Source organism: Polypterus senegalus, chromosome 1 (assembly GCF_016835505.1).
Source record: "Polypterus senegalus isolate Bchr_013 chromosome 1, ASM1683550v1, whole genome shotgun sequence".
Lineage (NCBI taxonomy): Eukaryota > Metazoa > Chordata > Cladistia > Polypteriformes > Polypteridae > Polypterus > Polypterus senegalus.
This window is the reverse complement of record NC_053154.1, coordinates 243,960,923-243,973,642: the sequence shown is the minus strand read 5'-3', so window position 1 is coordinate 243,973,642 and position 12,720 is coordinate 243,960,923. Positions and strand designations below refer to the sequence as shown.

Here is a 12,720-nt window from a genome sequence, read left to right as displayed (position 1 = left end):
GCACAGAAATTGTACCAGCAGTTCGCTACAGGAGACAATGTAGCAACTTCCTATCACAATGTTTCTGAAACCTATAAAGAAAAGCCAGCATGAAACCCCACCAGAAGAAGACCTGTCCAAAGATACAACTCCTCCTGAAGCGCCTGAAGAAGAGGCACCACCCAAGGAGTTTTAAATCCTCTGCATCATACTGCTACTTCATCATCATCATCAATATCATTCATCATTGGTGATTACCCGTACATTTTACTGTATTTTAATTAAATGAAATTGTATGACAGGGCATACCAAAGATAATGTGCTTGCATGAATTACAGTACGTATAGCGGTAACATCGGTATTTGAAATTCTAGCACCCTGGGAGACATAGCACTACAGTATTGTACAGTACACGGGCTTACCTTTACATTCTGTTTTTAGGTAATGTATTAAGGTAATTTTTTAGGTAATGTATTAATGTATTAATCTGAGTTTGCAATGAAATTAAAGTGCTTTGGGGGCATACTGTATTAAGGGTTTAAACTATAAAAATAGGCATTTAAAAGGCATTTTTTAACCACATCCAAAAGTTGCGTTTTTTCACAATTCGCGGGTGCTCTGGGAATGTAACCCCCGTGAATTTTGGGGGTGTACTGTACCATTTTTATTTGTGTATCACCAGATCATCTGTCCAAACAGACTTTAATACAGGATGTTACTGACTCAGTAAGACTGATACTTCACATGTCTTTAAATGTTTTTCATTTACTTGTGTCAAAGTAGTCAATTAGCTGTTGCTCTTCTATCTCTGATTAGCACTGCAGTTTCATTAGTGTGCAGGCAGCTGGCAGACCTACTAAATTTAGGGCAAACCATTGAGTTGTTTGTCAATTTAACATTGGAGTAAGCGGTCTCCAGGATTGTATTTCCATTGGTAATAAGTGAGATACACTGAAAGTACATAAATGGCACTTTCTTAATATTGCAATGGCTGAAGTCATCCCCTAAGATGAATGCAGCCTCCAGGTACTGAACATGTTTACTGATAGCAATGTAAGGATCTTCTCAGGACCACTTCAGAGTTAGCCTACAGCTGAATTCTCATAGCCCTCATAACAACAAGGGAAACACCCTTAACAAGGCCAGCACTTAACCATAAAGTACTAGGTGTTAAGAGAAGCAAAATTTGAAAAGAACTTTAACATACATCCATCCATTATCCTACCTGCTATATCCTAAGTACAGGGTCACAGGGTTCTGCTGGCGCCAACCCCAGCCAACACAGGGCGCAAGGCAGGAAACAAATTCTAAATTAAGGACAATTTAGAAGCACCAATGCACCTAACCTGCATGTCTTTGGACTGTGGGAGGAAACTGGAGTACCCGGAGGAAACCCAAGCAGACACGGGGAGAACATGCAAACTCCACGCAGGGAGGACCCGGGAAGCGAACCCAGGTCAGAACTTCAACATATGTGTACCAAAAAATACACATCATAAAACACACCTCTAACGTTCTGCCTAAATCAGCTGAGTAATTCAAAAAAAGTGACTTCAAACATTGGAATCTCTGTAACACTAATACATGGTCTTTCACACTTTTCTTGAAAGAATAGCATGCATCAGTCAAATTCCATTTTGAATCAAATGGGGTACTGCTATTCATCATCCTCCGGTTAAACAACTACATGTCTGCCAGCATGGTTTTACACAGTGGCAATCTGTGTACGTGTAACCTGAACCTCAAGAGTGTGCTGCCTGCCCTTTCTATCCTCCAACAGCACTGACATCTAAAATATAAGGTTCTGGGTCTTATGTCAATCAGTATCTGGTGATCATGCCAAATCAGTGTACACTTTAGAATAATTCAGTACAATATTTTATAAAATATACCAAAAAATTACACATCTCAATGAGCTATACATCACAGACATCATCAAACATCACTTTTGACTTGATACAACTCCATGTCTCCATTTTCTTAACTCACATTTTCTACCACATCACTGCAGAGCCAGAGTGTACTTTACAATAAAACCCTTAGTAATGGACTAAGCACCAGTCAAGTCAGATAAATAATTGAAATTAATTAAAATATGTGCTATCAAAATTTCATTGTTTTATGGTAAAATTCTACTGGAATGGCTAAGATTTCAAAAATGTTTAAAAAGTTGGTCTTTGCATTAATGATTATAAATAACTCTCACTCTCTCTCTCATATACAGTATATATATATATATATATATATATACAGTATATATACAGGGTGAGTCAAAATTATGTTAACACTAATGTCACTGCTATGTATATATTTATATACAATTTTGGTGGGCAATTTATGTGCCACATATGGTACATGTGTTGAACACGTTGGCGATCAGGTTGAGACATTCCTGTAAATCATCTTGCACATATGAAGTATGTTTTGTGAATAAATTGTTCCTGCCATTCAATTGTTAACATAATTTTGACTCACCCTGTATACATATACACACACACATGCACGCATGCAAACACACACACACTCTCACCGCTTCACTTTATTAGGTACACCTGTTCAACTGTTTGTTAATGTAAATATCTAATCAGCCAATCACTTGGCAGGAACTCAATGCATTTAGGCACTGTCAAGATGACCTGCTGATGTTCAAAGCATCATAATGGGGATGAAAGGGGATTTAAGTGAATCTGAATGTGGCATGGTTGTTGGTGCCATACAGGCTAGTCTATATATTTCAGAAACTGCTGATCTACTGGGTTTTACAGAGAATGGTCCAAAAAAGGGAAAATATCTAGTGAGGAAGCAGTTCTCTGGATGAAAATGCCTTGTTGATGCCAGAAGTCAAAGGAGAATGACCAAACTGGTTTGAGCTGATAGAAAGGCAACAGTAACTCAACCACTTGTTACCACCAAGGCATGTAGAAGAGCATCTCAGAATACACAACACGTCGAACTTGGAAGCAGATAGACAACAGCAGCAGGACAGCACGCCGGGTGCCACTCCTGTTAGATAAGAGCAGGCAACTGAGTCTGCAATTTGCAAAGGCTCACCAAGACTGGACAATAGAAGACTGGAAAACCATTGCCTGGTCTGACGAGTCTTGAATTCAGCTGTGATATTCAGATGGAAGGGTCTGTATTTGGAATCAACAAGATAAGAGCATGGATCCATCCAGTCTTGAATCAATTGTTCAGACTGGTGGTGGTGGTATAGTGGTGTAGGGGATATATTCTTGGCACACTTTGGGCCCCTTAGTGCCAAATAAGCATTGTTTAAAAGCCACAGCCTACTTGAGTATAGTTGCTGACCATGTGTATCCATTTATGACCGCAGTGTACCCATGCACTAATGGCTATTTCCAACAGGACAATGCACCATGTCACAAAGATGAAACCATCTCTGACTGGTTTCTTGAACATGGCAATGAGTTCCCTGTACTCAAATGGCCTCCCCAGTCACCAGATCCAACAGAGCACCTTTGGGATGTGGAGGAATGGAAGATTTGCATCATGGATGTGTAGCTAACAAATCTGAAGCAACTGCGCAACGTTATTGTGTCAGTATGGACCAATATCCCTGAGGAATGTTTCCAGCACCTATGCCATCAAGAAGTACGGCAGTTCTGAAGACAAAAGGAGGTCCAAACCAGTACTAGCAAGGTATACCTATTGATCTTTTAATAAGAATTACAGAAAACTAAGACTCTGTTATTGTCAACAGTAATTGCATCCATTTTTCCTGCCTTGTAGTTGCTGAACCTGCTTAATTCAATTCTAGGGCATATGAAATCAGCATTGGGTGCAAAGTGAACAGAGCACCTGTCTTTTAAATGGGCAGTCAAATTATTAAATAAAATTTCAAAAAATATACCTGATGGTTATATCTATATGAATTTTGATTCACTTACAGTTTTTTCTAATATTCTTATTAAGTTTTATAAATAAACTAGCAAAATACCCGCGCTTCGCAGCGGTGAAGTACTGCCTTAAAATTTTTATTAAGAAGAAAATTAAACCTTTTAAACTAAGGGAAAATATACCAATAATTATTTGTTAAGGATCTCTTTGTATACCACATTGTCAGTTCGGCCCTCTGGTTGTAATAAGCTGTGCGCTGAGCTTACTCTTGAGCATGCAACGTACAGTTGGCCATGTGAACAGTAATCTTGTTTCAAATCTCACAGCTTGGATTGCTGCTGTCATAATCGGTTTGAGTTTCATGGTTTGTTTCAATTACGACAGTATTTGTAGGACTTGTGTTGAAGAGACATTCGGCATCTGTCAAGCGTTGTAAGTATACAACCGGTTTCATCGATAACTTCACATCCAGCTTTTGAGAGTTTAAACATTCATAAACATCAAAGTGTCCACTACTGAAATCGTCACCTGTCAATCTAAGATGTTTAAGAGGCATTGGCGGTTGTCGAAAGGTGTAAAATATTTGGTCATTTCGGTACACTTGAAAGCGACAACCAAACAATTCAGCGGCAGCCATCAACTCACATGCAGATGCATAGGTGAAGGTCTTAAGCATTTCACTCTTATAGTGCTCCTGTGTAGTATAATTATCTCCTGTACCATCATCAGTCCACACGTTGAACCTGTCCCAGGTTCAATAAGACACAATACATAAGACACAATGTTCCTCCGGATATCAAGAGTGAGCCTGATATGGCCGTGCAATATGTAACAAAAAGAATGGAAAAGGTAGGTGCCATCTCCGGGCATGGAAACCACTCGGTAAGTGACAGTTCTTTGATCGATGGTGATCACCTCGATAGACATGTTAATGGAGGTACGGTTGGAATGATAAAGGAAATGGGTACCTGAACAATGTAAAGTAAGTCTAAAATACCTACACAATAACTATAATTGTGATAAATGAACAATAAAACAGTGGAGAAGCCGTGGATTAAATAAAAAGGCTGTAGTTATCAGCAGGGAGACGTGAATCCCGTGGCGAAGCAAGGAAGGGAGTGTAGAGACTGGAGCGACGGATGACCTTATATAGGCAGGCAGCCAACAACATGGGAGGCGTTGGGATGGGGGACCCAACACCGCCTCACACGGTGACTGAGCTGCAGGCTATGGACGTATATATGTACGTAAGTAGGATTCAGTTAGCGTTGCGTACCAAATTTCTTGAAGATGGGCCCATAAGTAACAAAGACCGCTGAAAAGTTCAATATGGCGGCCGAGAGTGGCATCATACCACCGAAATAAGTACCAAATTTCAGCCTTCTACCTACACAGGAAGTTGGAGAATTAGTGACGTTGGAAAGTTCAATATGGCGGCTGACAGTGGCGTCATACCACCGAAATAAGTACGTACATTGGTTTCGGTTAGCGCAGGGAAGCCACCTACCAAATTTCGTGAAGATGGGGCCGTGAATAAGAAAGTTCAACATGGCGGACGTTGTTGATCGTTATGACCGTTATGTGTAGAATTTCTAAATGAAACCTGCTTAACTTTTGTAAGCAAGCTGTAAGGAATAAGCCTTATTCCAAATTTCAGCCTTCTACCTACACGGGAAGTTGGAGAATTAGTGATAAGTTTGTGAGTGAGTGAGTGAGTGAGTGAGGGCTTTGCCTTTTATTAGTATAGATCTACATCAACATTTTGTGTTCTGTGAGTTCTTGTTTAATATCATGGTGCAGGTGGATGTAGAGTTATAGTTAATTCCTTTGTTTTACATGGTTACCATTCTCTAAAAACATGTCACCCCCTCTCAACTTTACCTTCTGCCGAGAAGCTTGGTGAGACTCTGGGCAATTCTTTTGCTTACACTTACAACCTCACTGTCTTACTGTTACTAATTTTTTGTCCACAACATCCATTAGATGCTTTCCTTCCTCTCCAACTATAAAACCCATCTCCTTGTTTAGGCCCCTACTCCCTTTAGGTTTTATTACTGTATAGTTATGTTTTTAGGACTCCCTACAGCTGCTATCTGACCACTCCTGCTTATCTTTCTATCTATTCTGCCCTTCTGGTATATTTTTCCTTGCTACACTTAAACTGCTCACTCTGCTTTGTTTTTATCATAGGAATCCCACTGCTGCCATGATCCATTTCAAAACTCTTGTCTCTCGGTATGTTCCTTCACAAATTGTCTGTATTGCATTAGCCTGCTCCTTTAATGTGCCTCCCATCTCCAGGCACAGTAGAAAGGATATGTCATTTTCACTTCTTACTCCCAAGTGGCAGAACAAGCTTTCCACTAATATGTCTACTGACCTTCGGGCATCTCTTGAAGACCTCTCCCAATGCGTCTTGCTTAAGCTATCAAAGTATTAGCTCTACTTTAGATTACTAGCTGCTTCATCTTATCCAATAAGCACTCAATTCACTGTGCTCTCATTTACTCTGTTTATTAGTTAATATTTAAATGGAAATAATCAAATAACTGGATAGTCACAGGTTACACTTTAGGTATCCATTATAAAAGCAGTGGATATAATTTAATTAACTAAGATATTAATATTGACAAATTATCTTTAAATATAATAGACTTCTGAAATACTGTATGTTACTGTCATATTTAATGTTAGGAAAATATTATGTTATGTTTTATAACATGCAGACTGTTAGTTTCTGCTTATAACAGACACCTGAATCAAAGAGCTACCAGTTAACATTCTCAGGTTTGCAGTATGCATTCAGCTGATGCAATAAATAGTGAATAAGAACCTCTCTAACAAGAAAATCAGCAGAGAATTAAAATGACAGCCCACAACCTATAAAATAAAAAAGGCATTTGTACCAACAAACCTTTTTTTATTTCAACTCACTTACCTGAAAACTCCAGCCCACTTTTTTAAAAGAGTCTCATTATACTGATCTCTTATTTCAAAAAGAAGGTCAAACAGTCTGTTTACTGGAAAGCCATAACCCTTGAAAGAGTAAAAATATACAAAACACATTTTTTTATGATTACCTCAAATCTTACATTAAATAGCAATTGGAAAAAATCTTTGCTGCTTAAATAAATGTAATCACCATTAAAAATGAAGTAAACTTTGCACTGTTAAATAAAAGTATACAGTATGGATATAATTCTATGGAAATTAACCACCACATATAAAGGGTGATTTATTTACTGTATGCAGTTGTTGTACAGGTGACCACAAACTATCTAGTGTTTCACTACTGGCCCAAATCATTAAAAGAACTAACATTCTTACACATATTGTGCTTATTGTAAAAACTCATCCATAAAAAAGAAGAAATATCATGCATATGTACCCACTCTTTATGCCTAAAACTATGAATTTTAATCCATTTAGATATTTCAAAAGTTCCAGAAAAATTTCACAAATTACATACAGCAGAAGTTGCAAATGTAAAGAAAGTCCAGGAAGTGGTAATTAAGGATCACAGAAGAGGGGAACTGGGTGGTAAATCTAGTTGAATAACAGTGAGAACAGGCTTACATTTATAGTGAATTAAAACTTGGACAATGTATGAAAGATCTGCTAATGTAAATTTAAATACTGACAACTTAGATGAAGAAGAAAGACAAGTTTTGACAAACAGTTAAATCATATTATGGATATAATAACTGTGTAAATTCAATTATTATCTATTTATACTTTTTAAGTAGTCATACTAACCTGTAAAGTATCTGCAAATATAACAATTAAATTCTTTAGTTCCAGGACAAGATCTGGGTCTGTGCAATAAGACTGCAGGAAACAAATAAAACTGTTACAAAATGTGTCAATGCTGAATGCTGCTTTGTAATGACAAAAATATCTAGTTTAATATACAGTGCTGTTTACTGCTTTAGATTCATGGTACATATGGTTAAGAACATAAATGTAAAACAGTGGAAAATGAAAAGAAATGAATCAAATGCATTCACAAAAAAGTACAAAGTAAATGAAGAAAGCAGAAGGTAAAGTTGTATCTGGTTTCAAGACTGTAACATAGCCAAGCCTATTTGTGATGTTGATTAGTTCAAACAAACTGTGCTAATGAGGTCTAACCCAGACCTTCTATGACAGTTTTGAATAGGGAGCTTCTGCACTATATGGAGAGTCCTGTTATAACTACTGACTGGGGTGCACTGCTGTCAACTGCATCTACACCGATCAGCCACAACATTAAAACCTCCAGCCTAGTATTGTGTAGGTCCCCAAAATAGTTGTGACTTGTTGAGACATGGACTCTTCAAGACCTCTGAAGGTGTCCTGTTGTTCCATGACCCTGTGGCAGGTCCACCAGTTGTGCTACTTTGGACCACTTTTGGTAGGTATTAAGCACTGTATATCAGAAAGACCCCACAAGACCTTCCGTTTTGGAGATGCTCTGACCCAGTCATTTAGCCATCTCTGAAGTTTCCCATCTAATTTAACGCAGCTTGAGAGGAACTACCAGCAAGAATGGGATAAGTTGCCCAAATACAGGTGAACAAAGCTCATAGAGACCTACCCAAGGAGACTTGAAGTTGGAATTACTGCCAAAGGGGCACTGATTTAAGGGTCTAAATAGTTATATAAATAACAGATTTCAGTTTTTGATTTTTAATAAATTTGAAAACCTTTCTGGGAACATTTTCACTTTGTCTTTAGGGCTTATTGAGTGTGAACTGATGGGCAAAAATGGCAAATGTATCCATTTAACATTAAATCTACAACACAAAGTGTGCAGAACATAAATTAGTCTGAATACTTTGTAGTACAAATATATACATTGTGGCAAGCGGCTGGGGGTGGTACCCAGCCAGGAGGACTGGAGGAGGGTTTACGCCTCCTCCAGACCATCAGGGGGCGACTGCCCTGGTGGCTTTGGGGAGCACAGGAACAAAGCTTAGAAGCTCAACCCCATAGGGGCCCGTGTTCACCACCAGGGTGTGCCCCAATGCCTGTCGAGCCCTGGCCTTTAGCACTTCCACCACACCCGGAAGTGCTGGGGGGAATAAGACCAGGGACATCCGGAGTGCTTCCGGGTGTGCAGCCGGTACTTCCACCACACCAGGAAGGTCTGGCGGAAGCTAATCGGGAGGCACCTGGAGCACGTCCGAGTGAACTTAAAAGAGGCTGCCTCCCTCCATTCAATGGCTGGAGTCGGGAGCAGAGAAAGACAGAGCTCGGAGGAGAGGAGTGGAGGCGGACCTACACAGAGGAAGGCATTGTGAGGCCTGGACTTTGGGGGTGAAAGTGGGTTATGTGCTCTGTTTCACTGTATATAGTTGTAAATAAACATGTCGTGGTGCTGATAACAATGTCTACCAGTCTGTGTCCGGGTTGTATTCCACAACATATATATAGGTCCCCTCAACTCAAGAAGAAAGAACCTCTGCTGCTGAAACAAGGTATCTTGCCACCTCAGCATAAAAAAAACTGGAAGGTAGAGTACACATTGCCTATGTTATTCATCCAAGCGCAAAATGAGGTGGCCTAAGGGGTCTGCAATCCCATAAGAATCCTCAGGCTTTTGCCAAAAAAGCCTGAATATAAAAATCAAGGGGGTCCTTGAAAAAAAAAAAATTAAGAACAGCTTATAGTGTTAGTAATTACTTAGTGACCAATACAGAGTTTACAAGAAAATATTGTGCCAGAGTATAGAGGGCTCTTTACAGTCAGTACTGTACCAGAATAAGATTTTAGTGTTCTGTCAATGGGACCCATGATAAACACAGGATACAGTATTTCAAAAACAATACCCATATACATATTGGGATGCTACTGGGAGAGAGGAAAGGTCACACTCTGTTTTCTGGAGAGAATCAGATCAGAACTTTGTACAAAAAACTTTTCCACAACTTAAAATGGCCCTCACAAAAAGTGTCAAAAAAGAGCGTTGGGCCCTGCAGCCCCAAAAACAGTAGGTTTTGTCCTCTTAAATTATACAGGGTGATGTTAGTACAAAGTAAACATTTTGACAAGTGGTGTCTCCATTCCTGTAATACAAGTTACAGTATTGTATTATGACACAGGGTTTATTTGGACAGCTTCTGTTATTGAATGCAAAAAGTTATGGTAAAATATTGTACTATTCTGTGTGGCTATTTTACCAGAACACGGACGCTATTAGTCAAAATGCTTTCTAAAGGCCAGTAAGAAGCATCATCTAATCATCCTACATTTCCTCAAGCACTTCATAAAGCTGAGGTTTTCTTCAGCCTTTTTCAGTATGATCTTAGTGTTGCACGTGCAAGTCACAGCGGTTACGGGGTGTTTTATTATTTTGTTTGTATAGTTTTTGATAATCCCCTGTTACCCAAAGTTATTATTAAATAAATAATTTAATTTATATAAGCCTTCAGTCAGCATTGGTTTTGAGGAGTGGAGACCTTGCCATGAGACAATACAAGTATTAGAGTGGTAATACCAGTGAGTTGACAGTGTCTTGATTTTTCATACATAATGGTTAGTTAATTTTGTAGTGGCCAGTGGTAAAGTATCTGGTCACACTTAAAATCAGGACTGCTTTAAGACCATGGAACAAGGTGAACCAGAATCTTTGACATTTCACATTAAACATATGGTGACTTTGAGACTGACCTAAATATAACTATAATCCATGGTAGTAAAAGGAGCATACTAAAATGATAAATGTTAAACTGCCCCTGAGCTCTTAAGAGTTATCTGTAGATGGGCGTTATTTTGAGTGCATGTGGAAGATATAAGAAAATAATCAATTACATTAAATATTGGTTATTTAAACATACAGATACTACATCAACATTATTCAAAATGACTGCTTAGTAATCTAGTGCTGCTCATGTCTTACTTATAAAAAATGCTTAAATTAGTTGCACTAGATTAAATACTTTTCTACAAATTTTAAATTCTTGTGCTATAAAAAAGCAGTTTTTCAGGTGTTGCATGCTTTTTAAGTAAATTTAAGCAGGGACATTTCATTTTTTGTAATACTAATATTTTAATTTTGACAAAGTTTTTTTGTAAAATAGTATTTTATACTTTAAGTCTTCTAAAATGATTTACACAAGTACTGTACCAATACTACAATGAGATGTTTTGTGTTCCACTGTAAACTCGCCACTTGGAAATCTAATTCATCCATAAAATCAAAAATAAAAAATAATGTCTATATGTTCTAAAAATGATCAGTATCTTGAATTTCCTTATAAAACTGCAATGAACAAGTTTATTTAACATTGTTTACATGCAGCTTCTTGTTACAACTTCCAACCTTGATAATCTGGCCATTTGATCACATGAATGCTGAATCCATAAATCACCTCTGTAATGGGTAGGACCTGCACACAGACATGCAACAGTCACTATTCTGTAAGATCACACTGAGTGCAACAATAGCTAATTAGCTACTGAGGCTCTTCATTTTGTTTTGTAAAGTAAAACACCAAAAGAGGGTGAACATGTTTTACTCGTGTATGGACAAAATATCAGGCAAAATGCAAGCCCTTTGATGAAAGTCTGTGGGTGTGTATTCATAAATTATTTCAATCCAGAGAAATTTGTGTTAGTAAATTAACTTAAAACATGTGCACACACCCACATATGCACATAATATGAAAGCAAACCATAAGAACAAAATGTATTTTATATTTTACATAACTTTAACAACTTAAACCACTGATAGTTTAAGTTCAGATTTTTGATTAAGGTGCAAATGACCATATCGAAGTCACCATTTCAGTAAAACTTATAAACTAATTATCCAAAATAGCATTGTCACTGTGCTACAGATATAGGAGGTGCTCCTCAAAGATGACACCAAGAGCTTACTTCTGCTGCTATTTATTTTGGAAACAGAGGTGTTTGGAATGATAATTAGCAACTATTTCCTGGTGGTGCTTTCAGTGCTGGACTATTCAATCTGATCTAATAAAGAGGTCACTTAAGACTAATGGGGACAGATTGCAACAATAACAGCAGATTAACTCTACATATTCTAAACCATTGGACTAAGAGCATGTTTGTAGGGCCTAGTCAGTTGTAAATTACTAGTGGATTATGTAAATAGCCTACAGCTGTGACTCACAGCCTGATCCTTCTGGCCAAAAACAAAAGTTCTGCACAGCTCCGCCCATAGTTAAGTAACCTTTAATCACAAATTGATACAGTACACATAACACTTAATAAATTAAAACTACTTAAAAAGCACCCAAAATAGGGAAATGCACTGCATTTTTTAAAGACACGATAAAGTCCACACAAAGGGATCCCTTTCTTACCGAGTGTGTTCGTAGAACTGCTATGATTTTGGAGAGGGCCATACTCCACAATTCATCAGTGTAGGCTCTGGTTACCAACCCCTGGGTTGCATGCAAAATATGATCCTCCACTACAAAAAAACTAAAATAAACATTCCCAATGAGAAACTGTCATCTTTTTAACCAGTCACAGATGTTTCTTTTTAGTTTGACGTTTTTAGTAAAATAACCCTTTTTCTTGAAAAATCTTACCCAACAATCTGGTTAAAATATCTCCTGTATCCTTCAACGGTTTCATGCTATAATAAAGCAAACACACAAATAGGTGCCTTAAAGTTTGAGTAATTTGCTAAAGCTGCATCAAGTGTGAGGCAACTAAAACAAAAATAAATAAAATAATCTTACCATGTTAGATTGAGGCTGTAATACTAATCGTGCTTGTTTTCTTCTCTGTTTTCGGTAGTAGTTTTCAAAAGTTTCTCTGTCACCCTGTGAACACAGCATACATTAGAAGAAAACTAAAATCATGCTTTGTACACTGTTTGCCAAAAATGATCCCCGCAAACTAAAATACTAAGGTAAAAAAAAAGTAAAA

At 37.9% G+C, this 12,720-nt stretch overlaps 1 protein-coding gene across 3 annotated transcripts in view; it reads right to left on the bottom strand.

The window, feature by feature from the left end:
- The window catches only part of exoc6 (exocyst complex component 6), a 200,750-nt gene that overhangs the window by 93,940 nt on the left and 94,090 nt on the right, over positions 1 to 12,720 (bottom strand). For all 3 annotated transcript variants that reach the window (XM_039771011.1, XM_039770996.1, XM_039771004.1), the window contains exons 9-13: positions 12,531 to 12,614; positions 12,378 to 12,424; positions 12,147 to 12,267; positions 7,594 to 7,665; positions 6,776 to 6,873 (exon numbers count right to left, since the gene is read on the bottom strand). In XM_039771011.1, coding sequence (XP_039626945.1) covers positions 6,776 to 6,873; positions 7,594 to 7,665; positions 12,147 to 12,267; positions 12,378 to 12,424; positions 12,531 to 12,614 — 422 coding nt within the window. The remainder of the gene's footprint in view (positions 1 to 6,775; positions 6,874 to 7,593; positions 7,666 to 12,146; positions 12,268 to 12,377; positions 12,425 to 12,530; positions 12,615 to 12,720) is intronic.